This window comes from Colletotrichum fioriniae (assembly GCF_027942845.1).
Source record: "Colletotrichum fioriniae strain IMI 355084 chromosome Unknown scaffold_1, whole genome shotgun sequence".
NCBI lineage: Eukaryota > Fungi > Ascomycota > Sordariomycetes > Glomerellales > Glomerellaceae > Colletotrichum > Colletotrichum fioriniae.
This window is the reverse complement of record NW_027076837.1, coordinates 4,028,305-4,050,454: the sequence shown is the minus strand read 5'-3', so window position 1 is coordinate 4,050,454 and position 22,150 is coordinate 4,028,305. Positions and strand designations below refer to the sequence as shown.

The window sequence follows — 22,150 nt, the reverse complement described above, 5'->3', positions numbered from 1 at the left end:
CAGGCCTTGCTTGGCGCGATGTTCAGATCACCAAGTGGTATCTGTAGTTCATCCTTTGAATACGGTGCCGGGAGTAGCGCTGATCAGAGACTGGGTGCTATGCTGTTGGCGCCCGCTGACATGTCGCAAGGGTAAATTCCTTGAACCGTGGACCAGTACACCTCTCTATAAAGCGTGTTGCTAGCTTCCGGAGAAGAGATTTCAATGGATGACGAATATGGTAAGCAGACCGCTGTGCCGCAGGCAGTGTGGATAGCCGTCACGTATAGATGAAAATGTGGGGAGCCAGCGGAAGAGAGATTTGAAAAGGGGGACGGGACGAGAATGTGAAGGCGAGCCGCTCGTGACCGGTATCTGAGGGTTTATCCCTACGAGCCCATCGACTGATAACGAAGGTCTTGGTCCATGACACGGGATGAATGCCAAGACGCTGTCGAGGGGTGGCTGCTCCAGGTATATATACCGATTCTGCGTGGGTTCCATGGAGGGTGTGGTGGAGTAGATAGTGCCGGCGTGAGCAGATTTGAGGTCGAATGAGTGCGCAAACGGGAGCAATCTGCCGCGCGGATGGAATATGCCGATTGAGCTCGAGCATTGACGTGGACAGGAGGAGGCATGCCGATGGGAGTTTCTGCCGAGTAACCGTCTGTTTGCAACATTAAGCTAGATGATTCCGCAAGAGACATTCGGAGGGCGGTGCCGATTCAACGGGATCGTTGCGCCGTTGTGGGCCGAGGGAGTGGAGTGAGAGTACCTTTGCATCAATGACATGCTCGACATTGTTCCAGCAGTGGGCCTTGAATGCCGGTATTGCGAGAAATTCGGGATTCCTTACTGGTGGAGGACTTGACGTATGACCTCCTTGGGGATTGTATGTCAGGTGGGTGCTGCTTTTCCTCCATGAAACAGACATTTCCATCCCTGGCTTGCAATCACGTTGCTGCCGTCAAAGTCGATCGCATGCGTTGAATAGCACTCTTGAGTCCAATGGACCTTGGTATGGAGGCTTGGTTCTTGGATTTGAGCTGGTCATGGAGAAGGTCGGACTGACTAGAGGAGAGAATTCCGGAGGATATGACGGTTCCTGCAGAGGATACCATGGAGTGTTGAACACCAAGAAGCCGATCAGCTTTTTCCAGCAGACTTTCGACAATCTGGGAGAAAATGATGCCTTGAAGATGGGCATCTCCTATCGGAAAGGCGCCAAACTTGATCCCTTCGATCGGCTGGATTGGGTCCCAAGCAATTGCCTCTAGTCTCTTGTGTATCTGGATAAATATCTCCTCAAATACTGTGATCATTTGTACGTAGCAGCTAGTAATCACGAGAACTAGCGCCTGATTGAGTACACCGGTGATGGGGACAGCGGTTTGAGAAGCAAGCGGCGAAGATGCTCTGCTCCACACAAGCAGCGAGGGATTCAACGATCCAGACTCAGAGCATGAGGTGCTCTGTGCCAGTGCCGGTTGAACGGGCAAAGTTCTAGCCGTCGGTGAAACACCTTGATGGATGCTGTCCGTTTTTTTCATGCCCGACAGAATGCCAATAAAGTCCTGGAAGGCAACAAGGGCTAGTTCCGGCACAGTATGACCGCCTACGCTGAGGATTGAGGATGAGTGTGTGAAGGAACAAAAGTCGAGATGCGGTCTATTGATCTCAATACTTGACAGATAGGAGTGGAGGTCGACGTTGATCTTTGAAATTTTGACGAAAGCTTCATTTTGAATTGCCGGATCTGCGATCTGAGATGTGCTGGCTATGCGCTCCATCTCCTCTTCTGCCATCTGGGCGGAGATGGAGCCGTCCAAGTGAGGATCGAGGGACATATCCCAGGGGAAGTCATCCAGATGGTAGTCCAAAGAGATAGTTGTATCGGTGGTGATTCCATGGCCAAACTCTGCCAGGCTCCCTGAGGAGTCTAGTGGCGCATCACCAGGAAGGTCATCATGGACCCCAGAGACGGCCGGTTGTTGTTCATCGTCTGTGTTCGTGGAAGAGACAGAAACCTCTGGCTGACGCATCGATATCGCGTGATTCAAGGCCCAGCGTCTCGACGGTCTTCCAATCCGGCGCTGATGGCCGGCGATACAGTCAAGGCCCCGCTCTGCGCATCGCGTGCAGCGCGTCTCGTTCTCGTCGTCTTGGCGGGAGCATCGGAGCTTCTGGCGACGGCATCGCTCGCAGGCAGACCGCTTCTGGTTCGGGTGCGTTGCGAAGGTCATGCTGGTCGACGCAGTGATGTATGCTTCGACTGAGTCCTACGGCATAGCTGTGGATGAGATGGGCAGGAAGGTATCGGAAGCCTTGCAGGCTTGACTCAGTCGGAGGCTTTTCGTCGTCTGATGGTCAGATTCCGGAGGTTTTCAGGGTCTTGGGGTACAAGGCACCTTTGCCGGCGGTACGTACTCACTCGAACTACCTACCTTACCTAAGGTACCTTACCTACGGTACCCTACTAACCTTATGGGTCCTGGCGAGCGGTACGTATTCGACGGGTCCGAGTCGGCTCCGAGTTTAAGTGCTCCCATCCTGCCTGCCTCCTTCAACCTCCTCTTAGGTTGTTTCAACGAGTACCTCAAGTGAGCTATACTTGACAGGAGAAATGAGACAGTCCTTGTTGATGCTGAGCGCCCCTGAATTCATTCCTGCTAAAGCAACCGCACTCTTGTTCAATTTTACCTTACTGTGGTCACTTGACTTGATCTGAATTGCGAAATCCACGAACATCTGAAACCCTGTTAATTCCTTGAATGGTAGCAAGTCTCACACCAGTATCTGAATTTAGGATAGTCATATCCTGAAAGAGCTTGATAGAGTTTACAGACAGCCACCTGGAAAGTAAAAGAAGCGTTAGAAAGCTCCTGAGCCCTAACTGACATGAGCACTCTAATCGTTCCTTCCTTCAGCCTTCCCGTCTGTTGTCCGCAAAGGTCGAGTGGAGTTGTCGACCTTGAATATAAAAGGCAGTTACCCTAAAGTGCTTCGCACCTTCCATCCCGAAGCACTGCTCACTGGTACGCTACCTTCGTCTCACCTCAGTTGGCTCCATGTGACTCCTCCTAAGGTAAGGTACCTAGGTACCATCACCCTCACTGCTGCTTCTCTTCTTCACCTTCTCCATTACTCGCTCCCGTCATCCCAAGTCCAGTCAAGAGCATCTCGATAACCTTCGCCTGGGTGCGTGATTCACTACCCGCCACCACTCAATGGAGTGGCCCATCCCACTGCCACCTGCCAAGAGGGCGTGCCGGCTTTTCAACCGCCTCTCTCCAGCAGACAACATGCTTCCACTAATATCTCCATCAGACACAACAGCATCCTCACCACCTCGTCTCACGGAGCCAACCACCATCGCTAGCTCGCCATCAGTCTCTCAACCCGCTCACTTTAGACACCAACAATCAAAAGAGCAGAAGCAGAACATTTTCAGAATGACATCGCCAGTCAAGTTTGATATTCCGGCGTCCGCTCGCTCCTTCACTTGCTTTTCGCGTTTGCCGCCCGAAATCCGAGAGCAAATCTGGGAGGATGCCATCTTCGAACCCGGCATGCACTTCCTACGCCTCAAGACTGCAGCTCGCATTACCCATTACCCCTCTCCGATGCCGCCAGGGTCACTCGGTGACCAAGATACCAAAGACGAAGACGATGTCCTTCTCGACTTTACTCGAGAGAGTGTACCTAAGAAAGTCTGGCCCGCCATACTGGAGCCTCGATACCCGACACCGCAAGCCAACATTTCCAGCTACATCTCTGTCAACCGCGTCCTCAACAAGCTCTCCGCTACTTGCTTCGAGTCAGCCAAAGTCGTTCGACGTCTGACCAACGCACGTGGTGGCTTGAAGCTAAAAGACGGCCGCGTCGTCTTGCTTGGCGGCTCTTCTGACGTCGTGTGCCTCGAGTACTTGTCCGCAGACGACTTTCGAAGCTGGTGTCGCATGTCTCAATCCATCAGATGCAATGAACTTGCAAATATCCGCCACGTCGCCATCCCCTACTGTCACGCCTGGGAAACCAGTGTCAGCGGTTTTCGCTGCGGCCACTGCGGCACCCGCTATTCCGGCCTCGCGACCAAAGTCTACCCCGTCCACCTCTACGAGTTTCTTGCCCAGTATCTGCCAAACCTAGAGACATTCTACTTTATTGACTACCTTATCGTTGAGAAGAACTCGAGCCTTGGCTCGTCAGATGTCAACCCGGACCAGACCACCACCCCATCATCAGATACCAACCCCCAGGAGTCTATCCTTGAACCGTCTAAGAAGCGTGAGACTGTTCCGTTGATTTAAAATGAGTGTTATACTGACTTGAGATTTGGTTAGGTACAAAGGAAGATACTGATGACGTCCCTTCATCGCTGAACAGAGTGGCTGGCATGATCAAGACATTGAAAGTCACTAGCAACACAAAGAGAGAGATCGAATTCCGGAGCGCCAATTCGACGGCGAGGGCTGTACCACATGGTTTCAAATGTAGAGGCAGAGTCTTTCACGAACCGGACGAGGATCACTGGGATGTCAAGTCTAGAGTAATCGACACCATATCCTGGCTACAAAAAAGATTCATCCTCTACGCCACCCAAAGCAAGAACAGCAAGCATCGACACCCCAAGAAGGTTCAATTCAAGGTCTTGGCATGTAAATGGAATGATAGAGAACCCGATATCCAGTCCAGACTGAAGAGAGCTGCACCCCCTGTCAAGAAAGCCTCAACAAAGAAGCCCCGGCCACAGTGCCGCAAGCAAGATGTGCCACCGGCTAAAGATCAGAAGGCCCTGTTGGTGTCACCATCATCGCCGCCACTTTCTATCTCTACCAAGGAATTCGATTATGTCTTTGGCAGAGAAGATGGATGCAACTTTGGGTTCAGTCAAGCATCTGGATTGTGATGAACTGGATATAAATTACGGTCGGGTTGGCGAGATGTGAATTGGACAAATTCACGGACAGGGTCCTGGAGGAAGCATGGAATCTTTCCCGATTCGACAGCCCCGGCGACAGTAAGGAACAATCGCGCGATCCTGGCGGTTACAAAGTAGGGAGGTTAGTTGTGTCCATGTTGTTATTGTTGTTGGCGACGACGAGCTGCTTGGCACTGAGGGTGTAAGCAATCCTAGGAAGACCACTTAATATTAACGATAGCACACGACAGAATCCTTTGGCGTGAACGAACTTATTGATGCGAAAGCAGATGCTCCAAAACGGACCATACCAGACACTGAGATACTATCCCGGGAGCGAGATGAAGCCCTACATGGGAGCCTCATGGGTATTCTGGGTTCGCTCCATCTATGGGCATTTCATCGAGGCAAATAAATACCGGGACGGCCAAACCGGTTACGACGGTGATGTCATGGCTGTTCTTCTCCCTGGACTTGAGCTGACCTTGAAAGTAGCAGATCCTCTGTCCGCCTTTTTGTTGCCTCGCCGGAGCGCATCCGGTTCAAGCCATTTCGAAGAAGATATCGTACGAGGGGCGTCAAGGTCAGATGCCCATCGCGAGGGGAGCCAACTCGGATTGGGAAATGTGTTGTTGACGATCTCCGAGCTCCCTTGACTGCCCTTGGTGGGGGTTACGGCGTGGGCGCCGATCTCTGCACTTTTGGAACCGGCTAGTGGTCTCTGGACCCCTGACGCGCGACGACTCAGGGTCCAACTGTCCGCGAGGGGTGTGGTGGATGGGTGGAAAGGGCAGAAAAGTCGCCTGGGGAGGGCATTTTTCGACTTTCCGGTCTCTTGACGAAGGAAATGTGAATGCCGGTGTCTTCCGGAGGTTCTTTTAGGCACCCTTTTTCGTAGCCAAAGCACCGATATCGCGACTATTTCCTCTCTGCGCTACGTCAGCGATCATTCTCGAGCCACACCGACCCAGGCAATGGGAGCAGAGCAAGTCGAATAACTGCGCAGCTCGATACGACAGCAGCACAGTCCGAGAAGCATCATCGAGCCGCCCACGTCATTGACACCTGGGTAATCTAGAGCTTTGGGGAAGGGGATTCAAACTGCGAAGAGTGTTTGCTGCGGACCGGAACCTTTCGCCTGGTGGCCGCTGACGCCGGGGTGGTGGCTGTGAACACAGTGAGCGCAGGAATGCGAAAACGCTAGACTGCTTTCTTGAGCAACAGAACCCCCCTCCCCTGGTACCCCATCGGATGCCTCTCCGGCGCCCCGTTGCTCGAGTCGTCCTGTTGATTGACGTCACCTTTGGCTGCGTCTGCGTGCATCTTGGCTGCAGAGTCTGGACTCGACTCTTTGTTTCTTCGTTTTCTCAACGGATGAAGATTGGCTACAAGGACAAAGTGGTATGTCGGGGTACTGCGATGCGACGGCTCATGGCATTGTCAGATTATCCATTCCCGGCAAAGCGGGTTCTTGACATGGTGTGCAAAAGGTCTAGACCCTCTGGAGCTTGAGACCCTGAGTGCATCTGCGGTGGGCGCATCGCCATCACATTTTCCAGGGGTTGCGATGCAAAGCCAGTGAGTGACCCCGCGAGCTTCCATCCGCACGTAAACCTACCTTACTCTGTGATCTGCCTTACCTTAAATGGAGCTACTATTGCTTTCTCGTGTGGCGAATATCGTCCGCGAACCACTGACTTTGTGGATATATTATAGACCGTTGTCAGAAGCTTAGAGGTGCCAGGGTGGAAAGCTCGGAACGCGCCATCACGTCACTGTCCAGATGGCGTTTTCCCGCCATTCTGGCACCCACGTTGCGGGATCTCACTTAGATGCTGCTTGATGGTGTGGTTCGCTGGGGGGGCGTTCTCTCGTCTAGCGTAAGGCTGCCTCCGCGGAACAGTTTACTGAATGGTTTCTTGAATCTTTCCAGTTGGATTTGTTCCCTCCCGCGCCAGTGGTTCGGTTTGATGCTTTTAAATACTCCGTATGTCTCCTGGTGCCCTGATGGATCGATCCGAATGCTTCCCTTAATCTGTGCCCATCGTGCCTTTACTGCAGCTATCATCCACAGCTCCTTGCATCAGCCTTTGACCTTGTCTGCTTCCAAGTTCCAGTGATACTGATGAGCTTAACGCCCTTACTACCAGTTGCTGAAGACCCACCAACCTTCCGCACCCGAACAGCTTCGGCCAAGATACGGTCCCACCCGCCTAATCAGGTGCATCCTGATCACACGGCTATCCGCCTCCGGCCTGGTCAGAACCTTTACCTTCGCCTGGAATTCCTTTCCCGCCGCAATCATGCCACCTTCGTCCACTGGGGCTGTTTATAACGACGGTCACAGGTAAGTGCTAATCGAGGCTATTTTATGGAGCAGGGTGCTGTTACTTTTGCATGTACCGCCATCCCTAGAACCCTTCCCCCTCCCCTCCTGCTGACCTATTGGCATTCCTACCATACAGAGGCCCCGCCGCATCACCGACAGCCCCGCCCACAGTCCCGATTCCAGCTCCGGCCCCACAAGTTGAACGACCCGTAATTCCCGTACCTTCGGACCCGACATACTCCATCGACCGATACGTCAGCACTCCGACTCCTTCGGACCGCCAGATCCGGGCGCCGCTTTTCGGCAGCCCGTTACCATCGCCGTCGCCTGAAGAAGCAGAGCTGGCTGGAAAGGCTCGCATGGAGGCGTTATTGAAGGAAATTTACCCTCACCGTCCTAAACGGTCGGATTGACGGATAGTGAGGTTGATATGTATAGCTACGTTAATTTTATCGTGCTCAACTCCGACCGAAATACATCACATTAATTCTCGATCTGCAACCATCGAGACCACCTCACTTTTTTGTGACAAGCATGCACCTATCATCTCATACAATCCTACTCAAGGTTTTCACCTGATGATGTGTTTGTTTGCCAAGCCTTGTCCTTCTCGTCTGGGTAGGCGACAAAATCAAACTTGTGGACTGTGGAAACTTGTGGACTATGGCAACAGCAACCTACGGTAACTGTCGATTGACCAGACCCCGTCACAGTACTAGGTAATTTTGAGCCGCCAAGAATGCGCCAGGGGGAATCAAAGAATCACTCGCCTTGACATACCTCGACTTGCCCGACGGAGGACTTGGACATGTGATGGCCAGCCGTATTCTGCTGGTTCTTTGTCCCCGCACAGACGGCCTTGACATGTTTCGCCGCCGTGTAATCTCAGTGCAGACCGAGCCACAGTCCTCGTCCTCGTCGCCTTCGCTTTCTGGAGGATCGTCTTAGACTGCACCGTGAGACGAAGGGCACGGGCTGCTAGTCCCTAGCATGTCTTTCTCTGCAGGACTGAGGACTGAGGCGAGGACTCTCTGCAGAAAAAAATGTACTGGGTTGGCTTAGCTCGGAAATTTTCTTGGGGACATTCTCTTTCGTCTCTACTCTTCTGTGTGATTCATGAAGTGCATTTGATGCACGGAGTGGCACCGAGCGTGGAAATTCTCCAGTCCGAAGGCGAAATGTTGGATAAGGAGCCAGTCATCAAGGCCGCCTCCGCCGAGAATTCGGATATCTCAGATGTTTCTCGGCTTAAATCATCCATGCCGCCTCCCTCTATCCTCAAACCCGGGGTACAGCGTGCAGCAAACTGTTTGGTTCAGCTCGACTTTTTACTATCAACTCCTGTTTGGGGCTTTTCCACGTCCCAAGAACTGCGGACCACGCGCCACGATGCAGGTAGACTCCGCCACGAACCCAGCAGCTCTAGTGGTCCATCTGCGACGTTGATTGTAAAGAACCAGTCACCTGGGTGTGCTCTCTCACAAAATTGGGGACTTGAGATGGTTGGGAGCTTGGGGCAGTGGGATGGCCCGTTGACCCGTGATATGTGGGACCTTGGACGAACTTGTCATCTCGATGGGTAATGTCTGGAGCCTTTGCTTGACCTGAGCTTCGGTTGGATTTACGGCATGAATCCCTTTGCCGAGAAAGCGCAACTCTGCTCATGTGGGCGACGAACGACAGCAGGCCAAGTGATTCACGCCGAGATTTCTTCATCTGCTGAACACCCATTTTTCCAAATAAATTTGTTGCTTTGCGACTTTCTGGGCAAGCAACGCAGGCTCGCAAATCAACGAGCAATGCGCTTGCATTGATGCTTTCCCGAGGTTGACAAACTACTTCGTTGGGGCTAGAATCCAAATGGAACGGGGTTTCGTTGAGGGGCGCTTGTTAGTGTCGTATTTCATCGGGAACTAGAAGTTAAGAATTGCCTAGGCGACGATCCATGGGAACCTTGTGTTGCCCTGGCACTAGATGCAGCCGTCGTCTATGTTGTGTGGCGACAAAGATCCGGGCTATACAATCGGGCTACCTTAGACATTTCGGACTAAGAGCCGAAGAATTCCTTCAGCATGGTAATCATGCCAAGACAACCGTTTCTTCATCCGCTGAATTCGAAGCTCCGTGGTTCAGCCAAGGCACTCGGAGATGAGATTCTCTTCAACTCCAGCTTTCGCGACTCAGACTCATAGTCGAGGGGCAGGGGAAAATCCCTCCGGAGTAGATGCACGGACAGGCTTTGTTTCCCTAGCCTCCCCGCGAATCTCCCTACTTACCGAGCTATGTACGTTAGTCGACTCTATTCATATGTGTGTGGGTCTGTAGACTCTTTGCCCGGCTTCTCAACGGGTGCCCCAGAACCAGACAATAACCCAACTTGAACCGGTTAGCCGGCACTTCGGTACCGCCCCCAGGCACCAAGTAGAACCGAGAGGACTCCCATTTTTCAACGGATACCTTGGGGAAGTGCAGGGCCGACCTAGACAAGCTAGGTCAAATCCGCTCGTTAGCCCAAGGGCACGGCCCGGTGCTACGGCCGGACGTGAAACGCGACAGCTCGACGACGGGGAGATCGTCGGGACAATGGAGGAGGACTGAGAGCGCCGTGCGGATGTCCAGGCTGGCCTGGAATTTCTCTGGCAGTGCTTTCTTGAGCGGGGGGAAGCAGAGAGGCAGTCGTGGCGAATGTGAATCTCTCCACTTAGCACGGTAATGCTGAGGGAGAATGTGATTCATTTCTTGTCACTGGAATGGATACCTTACTCTGGCAGCTCGACCGCAAATAACGTCTACTTGCGGTTGTGTATGAACCGCCTTTTCAGGCCCTTGGGGTTAGAATATGCTCGTTCTGAGGGAGGTCCAGAGAGTGGCACTGGTGTGGCAAAGATCACTCCGAGCTTTGAGCATGCTTCTTCCCGCTGCCAAGATGGAATCCTTCCCAACCCCTCGTCCTTTCGACCCTGCTTTTGGGAAGGATTTCAACATGGAGCTTCAGCTTGGCGAATATCATAGGGACCGAACCATCGGTTCTCGCCGCATCTTCTGGCGAGCAGCTTTACGGATGGATTGCCAGGGGGATCAAACGGACGCCGCAATCACCAATTGCTCCTTTTGCAAAGACCCGTGCCTTGCATCAATTTCTCCCTGCATCATGTCCTCCCGTATCAGCTACGCTTGAAGAAGGGCCCCGTCCTCTCTCAACCAAGGCTACGCAGATAGAGTACTGGGGCGCACTAACAAACTAAGGTTTGACCGGAGGCACTAGTCCACGCCGTTCACGTGGGGAGGAACGGCGGCAGAGACTCCCACGGGTGACAGGCAAAAAAGGCGTTTCACGATGTTATGCTTCGACAGATGTTTGTCCAAAGATGCATGGCTCTTGGACCACGTCATCCTGCTCTGAGCCGTAGTGAGCCCAGAGTCAGCGAGTACCTCTGGGCTCTAGCTGCTTGAGAGCATACACAACCTGCTCAGTCAGTCAAGAATACCGATAGCGTCACTCAGTCTCGGTCTGGTCTGAGGCTTGGACTGCTCGGGGCTCTGAGATGCAGCTTGGCATTGCCCACCACAGCCCACCTCGTGGTTGATGGATGCCCTTCCCCATCAGTGCCACTCTCTTGTCCTTTGTCATGGCACAGCAGAGGTGACTGTTTCGACGCCCAGGGGCCTCATCTTGGATGCTTGCCGAAGCGGATCTCCGGGCGAAACGGGACGGTTCACGTTCACGCAGCCCATGAACATTTTGACCCCCAGAACATAAATATCCTATCACGAACCCGTCTGGTAGCCTTTTTTTCTCATCAGATCACTCTCACACAGCTTCACTTCGCCTTTCGACAGCTAGTCTCTCGCAACCCTTTTTCGACTCTAACATCTTTCAAAGCCTCGGCTTCCTTCGCTCTTCAGCATCTTCTCAACTTCTTCTAACCAACCAAAACCCCCAAACAATCATCAAAATGCACGCCAAGGCCGTTGCTCTTTCTCTCGCCGCCGCGGCGGTTGTCCACGCTGATCTCCGCATCAACAACAACGACATCCCCCAGGACTGCTCTGCCATCTGCCGCCCCGTCCGTGACCTTGGCAACATCTGCACCGTCAACTTCGTCCCCGGTCAGGGCAACAACAACAGCGATCAGCTCCAGGATGAGCTCGACTCCCAGTGTGTCTGCACCAACAACTCGTTCGACCTGAAGAACTTGGCTGGCCAGTGCAATGCCTGCATGATCGAGAAGGTTCCTTCCGACCAGCAGCGCAGCCTTGAGGGTATGTTACTTCTAAACTTATCGGATCGCGGTCTCCTTTTGAACCAGTGAGCTAACCTAGTGCTTCACACATAGGTATCCAGAGCATCATGAACGTTTGCCAGCTGCCCAGCGCCAGCGGCTACGCCTCCTCATCCACCTCCCTCGCCAACACTGTCATCGTCCTCGCCACCCGCCTGACTGCCAGCAGCCAGCTTACCACCACCTTCGGCGGTGCCCAGACTACTGAGTCCTCCTCCAGCCGTACTCGCTCCAGCGAGCGCTCCACCATCACCACCACCTTCCTCACCTCCGGCAACGGTGGTCTTCCCTCCATCGCCACCTCCACCATCGTTGGCGGTGGACGCCAGACCGGCAATGCTGCCCCTGGCCTCCACACCCCCGGCAGCAACGGCATGCTTGGCGCCGTCGGCGCCATCGTCGCTGGTGCCTTTGCACTTGGCGCTTTCATGCTCTAAATGGCTGGTTTCCACCGTCCGGGTATGATTGGAATCAAGTGTATGGATATGTCACGACAGGAGTTTGGAAAGAGGAGGATAATATGCATGGTAGTTTGTTATGTCTGATGAAGTAACGGTTGCGCGTGAGACGGGGGAGTATCATGGTTTGCGTCACTCCTTTGGTCTTTTTTTTTTGGGTTTGGCTGTATCGCGAATGAGATATCTATGTACTGCTTACAGGTTTTTGCAATTGACGATAGATGCCGCACTCAGAACACTGCGTCCAAAACCTTCTGTGATTCTTCGCGATCAATTCACTTGTGCCGCACTCAGAACACTGCGTCCAAAACCTTCTGTGATTCTTCGCGATCAATTCACTTGTGCCTCAAATTGACCAATGACTGTTTAACACTTTCAACTGCTTGCCTTAAGTCCCAACGTGACAGCCATCTCAGAGGTTGTCTCCTCATCTCGCTTGACATTGCTCCGATTGCGAGCATCTATCGCAAGGACTGTGCTCTGAAATTTCCGCATCGGAATCTTCAGCTCGAAGAGCATGTCTACCTCCTCAAGTGTCCGGCCCTTGCACTCCGGCACGCAGAGGTAGACAAAGACAAGGGAGAGAAAGCTTATTGTGCCGAAGATCAGACCAACCTTGGACCCCAGATTCGCGTACGGGGCGTTGAGCAGATACGGTAGCGTAAAAGCGACGGTGAACTGCATTGCAATATTAACAACGCTGGCCGTCCGATACGTGACATCACGGAGGCGCATGCTCGGAATCTCGGCAGAGAGGACATGCGATGTTGGTGCCCATCCGAGAGTGAATCCCGTAGTCATCACAATCATCATGGCGACGATGGCTGACTTGACGGCGACGCTCGGATTGGACGCGAGTCCGAGAGCGCCCATTGCGAAGAGACCGGCCGTCTGAATCGACCCGCCGAAGAAGATGACGTTTCTAATGCCGATGATAAGTCAGCCAATCGGTGCGAGTAACTCTGGCTCGAGGCACACAATGCAAACTAGGGGCCTTACCTCCGTCCCAACTTGTCCAATAGGACCATTGAGCAGACACACATGACGATGTTGATGCTTGAGGTAATCATGGTGACGGTGAAAGGGTTGATGAACCCCAACTGCTTCACGAAAATGGCGCCGTACACAGAGGCAAAGATTGAGCCAGTAGCCTGCAGGAAGAAGTTGACACCAATGACTGACATGGTTCGTTTCGTCACTTGCTTGCCCTTGAACATATCCATAAAGGTACCCTTTTCGACTTCGTAATCTATGCCCACGCGGATCTGAGACATTTCAGTCGCGATTTGCTCTTCAGTGAAGCTGCCTTCACGGAGACGAGTGAGAGCTATCAGTGCTTCTTCATTACGACCTTGCATTGCAAGCCAACGGGGAGACTTTAAGAAAGAAGTAAAAGTCAGTCAGTACTATATCTTAGCCCACTCACGAAATAATATTCAAATACGACTGAGTACTTACCTCTGGAACATACCAGATTCCTGCAATGACAATCACGGGTACGATGTAGAAGAGTCCGTACGGGATCAAATATGCCGCAGCTGAGTTCAAGCTCCCGGTACCTCGGGCCACGGCATTGACGACCAAGCCGCCCGTCTGAAAGAAACTGTCAGCATAAATCTTGGTGGCATGGAAAATGTCAATCCATCGAGCTTACTGCAAGACTTAGTTGGTAAGTGCCGACGACGAACCCGCGAGCTCGTTGCGGGGTTATTTCCGACTGGTAGATGGGCACGACGGCGAGCTCCATGCCAATATAGATATAGGCCAATATCCTGGCAGCGAGGATCTGATCCCGGCTCCTGGACGTCATGATAATTGTCGTAGCCACACAAGACCATATGCTCATCGAGAACATGCACATACGCCGGCCGTAGCGTTTACTGACCGTGCTTCCGATCAAGATACCTACGGCCGAAACGAACCTGTCAATGTTCTATGCTTGGAAGTCAACCTATCACGTAACGTACCAAACCCGAATCCAACATACGGCAGGCCGGCAAAAAGAGACAGCCACCAGCTTTCGAGATAGTAGGCTTTCGTTTTGGCGTTATACCATCCGAACTGCCGTTCAAAAGCGTCCATCGCTTGGGTTGAGTTGAATCCTTGTTGGTCAAAGCCAAAGTTGAATTGAGACACAGCAATGAGCAGAATTGTTGAAGTCAACGATCTGTTGAAAGACTGCCTGAACTCAAGGTGGGCGAACATGATCGCTGATTTGATGCCGAAATATTGGTTGTCGATCTAGGTGAGCATGTCAAGGTACGCCACCGCTTCACGACCATCTGTTTTGTGAGAGACAAACACAGCGGCTTTATATCATTTTTCTGATTGTTGTACAAATATAATGGCAGGGCCTCAATTGCGCCATCAATACTAAAGTTGACGATATGCCGGGCGTTGATGCTTCCCAGGTTTTACTCCCGGAAAAGTTGAGCCAGCTCCTTGGTATAGGGATTCTACTCGAGGGTGGCAGCCCCTGTCAATGAAGTGGGCCAGACTATTGACTAGTGCGGGGAGGATACGACGATGATTCCAGATTCTACAGAGCTTCGTTGTTTTTGAGTCATTCCCCAGAAACATCTCCCCGTCCATCCCCGCCAACGACGATTTTCACCCAGAAACACCCAGAAAGGGACCCAGGCCGCTAGGACAGTTGGTACTTTGACGAATCGTAACATATCAGTGACTGGTCATGATTACGTATGATTATGTTTCACTTCAAGAACACTGCGTTGGCGTGCTGGTATCCACAAATAGTAGATTCCAACTATTGTCTATAGCTATCTACAGCTTTCAGGAAGTGATATCCAATTTTGACCTCAAAATTTAGCAGTCGCTTCTGATGGAAAGCTGCATGAGAGATCGGTGGGTTGAGTTGCTGTCGCTCAGTGCCGGATCTCGGCGGATCTCGACAGCGGGGTATCCGTCATCAAGTTGTTGTTCCCATCGACGGGTAAGAACGGGGAGATAACTACCACATTCGTACTTGTCTGAGAGGAGTCGAACATGCCCCATGCCATAATGGTTTAGCCCCTCTCAAAAGAGGGATAATCGTCTCCGATGAGTGAATCAAGTGTATTGCGTCAATCCCGAGAGTAATGTCACCATGATTAGGAGTAATTAAGAAGGAATGGCCTTCGTCACCGTGGGAGGACTCACTCGATGTTCCAGTCCACTTCAGTCACTTCAGATATAAGACCACAATCGTAGTTGAGCGCCGTACCGCCCGCAAAGTTCTTCCAAGCTCTTTCCCCAGAAATCAATCATCATGAAATCTAAACGGCCAAACTTCCTGATCATTGTTGCCGACGATCTTGGCTTCTCTGATGTCAGTCCTTATGGAGGTGAAATCCATACCCCAACTCTCGAAAAGCTTGCCAAAGATGGTATTCGCATGACCAACTTCCACACTGCATCTGCGTGCTCGCCAACAAGGTCCATGTTGTTCTCTGGAACTGACAATCATATTGCTGGGCTTGGTAAGTGTTCCTCTGTTCATCACGTGGCAAAGACTAACTTATCTCAAGGCCAAATGGCTGAACACATGAGGCGCTTTGGAGATTATTTCAAAGATAAGCCCGGCTATGAAGGCTACCTGAACTGGAGAGTAGCTGCTTTATCCGAGATCCTGCAAGACTCTGGCTATCACACCATCATTTCAGGAAAATGGTAAGCTCATCGCATGATAGACGACTGCACAAGCGACTAACCTTCGTGGTCCTATAGGCACCTTGGACTGACCAAAGAGCTTGCGCCTTGCAATCGCGGCTTCACGAAGAACTTCACATTCCTACCGGGCTCCGGCAATCATCATGCTTATGAGCCTCAATTAGACGATGACGAGTTCAAGATTCCTTGTCTTGACACGGAAGGCCATTGGATGGATGGCGATGAGTTCATCAATCATAGAACGGACCTTCCTGATGACTTCTACTCTACGCGCTATTTCACCGATCGTATGATCAACTTTCTAAAGGAGAGAGACGAGAAGGAAAGAGAACAACCGTTTTTCGCTTACCTGCCCTTCACCGCGCCTCACTGGCCCCTTCAGGCCCCACAGGAGGTGGTTAACAAATACGGTATGAACTGGATTGTGAGTAGAGTTGTGATGATGGATGCTTGCTAACGGTTCCATTAGCTGGAAAGTATGACGATGGTCCTGATGCATTGACACAGCGAAGACTGCAACGCTTGGTCGATCTCGGGCTTGTGGCCAAAGACATTGAACATGCGCCGCCGGTTGGTGTCCTAGGTAAAGACTGGAAAGACATGACGGAATTGGAGCGCAAAGCGTCTGCACGGAAGATGGAAGTCTTCGCTGCCATGGTGGATCTCATTGACGAGAACATTGGGCGAGTCATTGATTACCTTGAGGTGACAGGAGAGCTCGACAACACCTTTGTCTTGTTCATGTCGGACAATGGTGCCGAAGGTGCTGCCCTCGAGGCCATACCTGTAAGTGTAGCCGCGTCATCAACATCGCGTCGGTCTGATGTTAACTTTTACCCTACCGTAGATGATGGGAGGAGAAACAACGTTTGCTGGGATAGTACAAAAGTATTATGACAACAGCTTGGACAACATTGGCGACAAGACGTCTTTCGCCTGGTATGGTAAGTAACCTCATCTAGTCTTCCGGTGGATGCAGTTCAGCGCTGACGTGGATCAGGTCCGCGATGGGCATGTGCCGCGACGGCGCCATCCCGTGGCTCGAAGTGTTGGATCACGGAGGGTGGTATTCGTTGCCCATGCTTAATCCGCTATCCACCATTTCGAGCCAAGCCCGACGCCATCACGCATCGTTTCACCACCGTTATGGACATACTCCCCACGATCTTGGAGATGGCTCAGGTCCAGCATCCCGGTACAACATTTCGAGGTCGACAAGTTGTCGTGCCCCGCGGCAAATCTTGGGTGGACCACCTCACTTCTCCCGATTACACGGCGCCGGGCTCGACGGTTCACGGGGAAGACGTGCACGTCCACGGTTGGGAGCTTTTCGGGCTCAGAGCGATTCGCGAAGGCAAATGGAAGGCAGTTTGGTTGAATAAACCTAGGGGGAAAGATGACTGGGAGCTATATGACGTGGAGAAGGACCCTGCGGAGATGAACGATGTATCAGACAAGGAGCCGCAGGTGATGCGGAGGCTTGTCGATCACTGGGAACGGTACTATGCAGAGACCGGGATGACCCAGGCACCAGAATTTGCTATCACCAAGGCTTAGCAGGGTCTGGAGATCGGATGATGTCTTTGCATCAGCTGCACCGCGCCAGGCATCATCAAGTTATGTTCGCTTCGATTCAGGGGAAACAGAAATCCAGATCAAGACCTTATTTTTGCGAAGCAGTAGCTTCTGAAATCCTTGAGGACATGTCCTGAGAGTTACCTATGCTTGACATTGTGACACTATTTCACTGTGCCTCTCGTTGAATACCTTACGGCGATTGATATTCGGAGTAATTCACGCGAGTCATCAGCACACGGCAATTTCCGCCAGGGGCGAGAAACACAAGCATGAGGTGGGTTTCTTTTAAGTTGGTGAGATGGAAAATGCTTTATTCTCCGGTGCTTAAATCATTTTCAATTGTGTCTGTGGTTGAGGTTTGAAGATGATCGAGGGGCGCCTGAACTCCTGACAATGACCTGGTATTGCTTCCCAAAATGTCCCATTCCATTCGTGATCCCACCACTTAACAGACCCATTGCAAGCATGTTTCCCCTGGCTTCGCGCACACGCCACAAGGAGAGTTACAGCATGTTGTTCCTGTCGGGCAGATGACTGAGCCGCAAGTCTCTGCGTCGGCTGGTACGGTGCCGTTGGATTGGCAACCGACGGGGTGCTCCAAGCGGAAATCGAAGACTTTGCAGTAGGAGTTTTCGGGGCAAGCGACGCCGGCGCAGCGATCCTGAGCGGGTTCTCCTTGAGGGGCCGGGGCCGGGGCGGCAGAGGCGGCAACGGCGAAGACGCCGACGATAAGCGAGTGAAGGAACATCATTTTGATCGTTGGTTTTGTTGGTAAAGGAATGACTGACTGAGTTGGAATCGAGGTTTTTGGCTGAAGATGAACGAGTGAATGGCTTTGAGGAACAACTAAACCTGTTCAAATTCAGGCGGCAAGGTCAACCTTTATGGTCCAAAAACGAAGGATTCGACCCCATTGTCGGCGGGAGTAAGTTTAGCGCGATTCAGGGAACAATTATAGTTCATTGTTTGAAAGTGATTAAATGCCGGCGTCAACTGGTTGTCTCCAGTTATATGAAAGGAATGGGCTAACTTTAAACACTGGCACGGGCGTTGGCCAGCTCACGGACAAAGCGTGCTATAAGGTCCGAGAACAGACCCTAAAGGCTAAAGGAACAGGAGTAAGCAGCGCCCGGCATGTTCGGACGAAGAGGGTGATCGCGTCTTGGAAGTTAAGAAAAGAGATGGATTAGATTAGCTATTGAGTAATTAATAGATTCATGCCTCAGGGGCAGCTAAGTTTGACGTTTCCCCCTTCCCCATTATACGTCCTCATTACTACGATCCTCCATGTTCCAATTTGTGGGGAGAGCTGTCCAAGCCTCCTTTTATCCCCAAGTTATTAAGATATTACTAGTTTGTCGCCGAGGGGCTAGTGTAGTTGCGAGTGCCGGCTTGCTAGATCGGGCGCCCCGTCTCCGAAGGAACGGGATCGGCAGCAGGGAATTCAGACAACAGGGACGGTAGGCGCAGAGACGGGCACACAGATGGGTGCGCCATTCTTCTCCCTGCAGACGAAATCGGGAATGCATTGGACGGTAGAGCAGCTGAGAATTCCGGTCGGGGCGGGGATCAATGAGATCAAGGTGGTAGGGTTAATAGGAAGAACCGGGAGGGCGCGAAGAGGCAGGACGTTGGCGCTGATGGGCTCGCCCTTGACGTTGACGGGAGGAATGACGGGCAGAGTTGGGAGCGCGGGGAGATCGACGGAGCTCGGGGCGACGTCGCGGGGAATCGCAGGAACAACGGAAGCAGGGAGAACGACGGGAGCAGTGAGAGAGAAGGCGACAGGTGCGACAGTAGGGAGCGGGACTGCGATTTCGCGCTCGAGCAACTTCGCGGGAGGAGTGGGCAGAGCAGCAAACAGGGAGCTGATGACCGCGGAAGCATCGACGGGCAAATCGCGCTCCAAGTTGAGTTTGGCGAGAGGGCTGGGCAGAGTAGCAAGAATGCTGCTGATGACCGCGGAAGCATCAATGGGCAAGCCGCGCTCCGGAAGCTTGGGAATGGCGGTGGGCAGAATGGCGACCAGAGAGCTAAGAACCGAAAGGTCAATGGTGGGCAAGCCGCGCTCGAGGTTCAGCTTCACGGAAGGGGTGGGCAGAGCAGCGACCAAAGAGCTGATGACTGAAGCATCGGCAGCAGGCAAGTCGCGCTCAAGGTTCAACTTGGGAATGGCGGTAGGGAGAGTAGCAAGAATGCTGCTCAGGATGGTGGCATCAACGGTAGGTAGATCGCGCTCCAAGTTCAACTTTGGGGTGGGCAGAGCGGCGAGCAGCGAGCTGAGGATCGAGGCATCAACAGCAGGTAGGTCTCGCCCGAGGTTCAGCTTCGGGGCCTCGGTGGGCAGAACAGCGAGTAGAGTGCTGAGGACCGAGAGATCGATGGTGGCGGTAAGGTCGCGTTCAAGGTTGAGCTTGGGGAGAGTAGGGAGCGCAACGGCAGGCAGAGTAATGTCGACCTGGAGACCAGTGATGGATGGAATATCGCGCTCAACGACAACGCCAGGGGCATTGGGAATAGCGATACCGGGAAGAGCAACAGTGTAGGGAGCGACTTTAACGGCTGGCAGGGTAGGTAGGGGAGGATTGGCAATCGAGATGTCCCGAGCGTGCCTGCGAACTGGGAGGGCGATGGAAGTCGAGGGCAGGACTGGAAGCTCAACACTGATAGAGGGAATCGCCGGTATCTCTCGGGGAATGTTGACGGTAGGGAGAAGGGGGAGGCCGGTGGCCTCAACGTTGGCCGATAGCGAGAGAAGAGATGACAGGATGGGGAGGTCCCGAGGGATGTTCAGGTCTGGAACCTCAACGGCCACTGAGACGGTGGAAGCCGGGACGGCAACGTCAACAGAAAGAGTAGGCAGAGCCGGGAGCACCGGGGGTGCAAGAGTCGGAGCCGTAAGGCCGCGAGGGATGTTAAGGTCCGGAACTTCGATGGCCAACGAAACGGTCGAAGCTGGAATTGCAACGTCAACAGACAAAGTCGGCAGTGCTGGGAGCGCGGGAGGTGCGAGGGTCGGAGCAGTAAGACCACGAGGGAGGTTGAGACTCAGAACAGAGAGAAGAGTAGTGGGAAGAACTGGAAGATCGATGTCAGGAACGCCGCGGGGAGCGTTGATGGTAGGCGGGGTCGGGAGCTCGACATTGGGAAGAGTCAAGGAGAATGAGACTGGTTCAAGCTTGACCGCGGCCGGGCCAATGGAGTCAGCGATGCCAGCTTCAGCTTCGGGATGAGGAGCAGGTGCAGGGTTGGCAGCGACACCAAGAGCCAGGACAAAGGTGGTAAGAGTGCGGATGGAAGCCATCTCTAGATATTTAAACTGTTGATTCAAGAAACCTTTGCTGAAGAGGTGAAGATGTTGGAGTTGATGTGGCGAGTGAAGAACGAAAGAACTGAACCTTTAAGGAAATCTTGACTCACTTTATACCCGATGTCTTATGCTTCTCAGTCCTGCTGAATCCCGCGATATTTTCAATTAAGACAACATCATTATGGCTGATCGACGAATGCAGTCAATAGCTGGAATCAATTTTGCCGTTGTCAACTGCCCAAAGGACCAAACCTTCATCACCTCTATTGCCAGGCTGGGCTGGGAGACAACAAACCTTTGGGCCATCAGAGAGACATCTTCCCAGCGGGATGGATCACAGAACATCCGGAGAAATGGCTTGAGACGGGAGAAGGTCTCGTCAGGTTGTACAAGGCCGTTACTGGTCAAGTAGGACAAGCCTAAGTCCGCCGATGTCTCATCCTGTCCAGAGACACGGCGTAGGCTCCCTTTTGCCAGTCCATCGGTAGTTCCCGTTAGCTAGCCGCAGTAGTCCGCCCCATAGGCGCAAGAATTGACGGAATTGCGCAATTCGTATCGCATGCAGCCATCCTCAAGAATGCGGGAAATCTGATCGGGGATCGTACAACTGTCAATATATCGCGATGGTGGCGGTACCAATAACGCCGGTCAAAGTCTATGTGCACGGTGAGCAGAATTCGGGCAAAGACTGAGCAACAAATTCACTCTGGAAACTCTTGAACAATGGGATGGGGCCGACATTGTGGAGGACCCCATAGCCAAGCAGGCGGGAGGCACGCAGGCACGCATGTTACACAATACCGGTATGGCGATCACTCGTGCTCCCATGGCGATCACTTGCAAGGGGAGGTTGTCTGATTTGCTGGCCTTTCGAGCGGTAAAATCAAGTGCAAGACATTCAACCGTATTCGTCACATTCGCCGTGATCTCGAGGCTGCCGCCCACTCTGCCCGAATGCCACCGACTGAGACAGAATGGAACTAGATCAAGCCAAAGGGTGGATTCTCCTCCGCCCACCTCCACACGTCGGGATTTCCCGCAGTCAAAGCGAGCAACTTCCGTTCCCAGTATCCCGTCAAAGGCTCCTCGGGCAGCACACTGGCCTGCGGGAAGGCGTTGGTCTGTTTGCTGGCCGACACCCATTTCCATTGGCCGTCTTCCTTCTCGACCGGATAAGGCTTCAAGACATCTCCCTCTGCGTCAAGATCCACCTCCCTGGTCTTGCCGTCTTTGACGCTATCTGCCTCAGAGGCGTCAAGCCCGGAGCCGCGCTCCAGCTTCCATAGGCCACTCCCATCATCGGCTCTAGTCAGAGGTCTGCAATCCCAGACCCCGTCATCGTCCATAGCAAGGCCTTGGCAAGCCAATCGGACCCGCACGCTACTATGAATTCTCTCGTTGGTGTTGAGCAAAGGCTGGTGCGTGTCTTGGTTTGTTTCCGGGTCCGTACGCATAAAGGTCCCAGGGTGCCGGACTGTGGTTCCTGACCAGGTCTGGAGGCGGCTCGTCGGATATCGGATTTGGCCTAGTCCCCACGGACGAGCGGTTTTCCAGAGCTCTTCTGAACTACTAGCGGGATGACGATCTTTTCCATCACATTCAGCCTCATCCCGATGGATGCTC

General features: G+C 52.8%; 7 protein-coding genes across 7 annotated transcripts; 3 read left to right on the top strand and 4 right to left on the bottom strand.

The window, feature by feature from the left end:
• Window positions 1-932: 932 nt before the first annotated feature.
• Window positions 933-2,222, bottom strand: N0V96_001017 (uncharacterized protein; the record flags this gene model as incomplete). Its single annotated transcript, XM_065756104.1, has 2 exons — window positions 933-1,570; window positions 1,664-2,222. The coding sequence occupies 2 exons, from the start codon at window positions 2,220-2,222 to the stop codon at window positions 933-935; spliced, it is 1,197 nt and encodes a 398-aa protein (XP_065615344.1).
• A 1,059-nt stretch (window positions 2,223-3,281) lies between these two features.
• N0V96_001016 (uncharacterized protein) lies at window positions 3,282-4,289 on the top strand (the record flags this gene model as incomplete). The annotated part of the gene is made up of 1 exon (XM_053195322.2): window positions 3,282-4,289. One exon carries the CDS (start codon window positions 3,282-3,284, stop codon window positions 4,287-4,289), a length of 1,008 nt encoding a protein of 335 aa, XP_053047292.2.
• A 6,896-nt stretch (window positions 4,290-11,185) lies between these two features.
• CAP22 lies at window positions 11,186-11,949 on the top strand (the record flags this gene model as incomplete). The annotated part of the gene is made up of 2 exons (XM_053195323.1): window positions 11,186-11,492; window positions 11,567-11,949. 2 exons carry the CDS (start codon window positions 11,186-11,188, stop codon window positions 11,947-11,949), a joined length of 690 nt encoding a protein of 229 aa, XP_053047293.1.
• Window positions 11,950-12,345: 396 nt separating this feature from the next.
• N0V96_001014 (uncharacterized protein) lies at window positions 12,346-13,780 on the bottom strand (the record flags this gene model as incomplete). Its single annotated transcript, XM_053195324.2, has 4 exons — window positions 12,346-12,892; window positions 12,970-13,346; window positions 13,429-13,563; window positions 13,625-13,780. 4 exons carry the CDS (start codon window positions 13,778-13,780, stop codon window positions 12,346-12,348), a joined length of 1,215 nt encoding a protein of 404 aa, XP_053047294.2.
• Window positions 13,781-15,238: 1,458 nt separating this feature from the next.
• Window positions 15,239-17,196, top strand: N0V96_001013 (uncharacterized protein; the record flags this gene model as incomplete). Its single annotated transcript, XM_065756103.1, has 6 exons — window positions 15,239-15,449; window positions 15,498-15,639; window positions 15,697-16,049; window positions 16,109-16,425; window positions 16,487-16,583; window positions 16,640-17,196. 6 exons carry the CDS (start codon window positions 15,239-15,241, stop codon window positions 17,194-17,196), a joined length of 1,677 nt encoding a protein of 558 aa, XP_065615343.1.
• Window positions 17,197-18,661: 1,465 nt separating this feature from the next.
• N0V96_001012 (uncharacterized protein) lies at window positions 18,662-20,521 on the bottom strand (the record flags this gene model as incomplete). The annotated part of the gene is made up of 1 exon (XM_053195326.2): window positions 18,662-20,521. The coding sequence occupies one exon, from the start codon at window positions 20,519-20,521 to the stop codon at window positions 18,662-18,664; it is 1,860 nt and encodes a 619-aa protein (XP_053047296.2).
• A 986-nt stretch (window positions 20,522-21,507) lies between these two features.
• On the bottom strand, window positions 21,508-21,873 carry N0V96_001011 (uncharacterized protein; the record flags this gene model as incomplete). Its single annotated transcript, XM_053195327.2, has 1 exon — window positions 21,508-21,873. The coding sequence occupies one exon, from the start codon at window positions 21,871-21,873 to the stop codon at window positions 21,508-21,510; it is 366 nt and encodes a 121-aa protein (XP_053047297.2).
• Window positions 21,874-22,150: the final 277 nt, after the last annotated feature.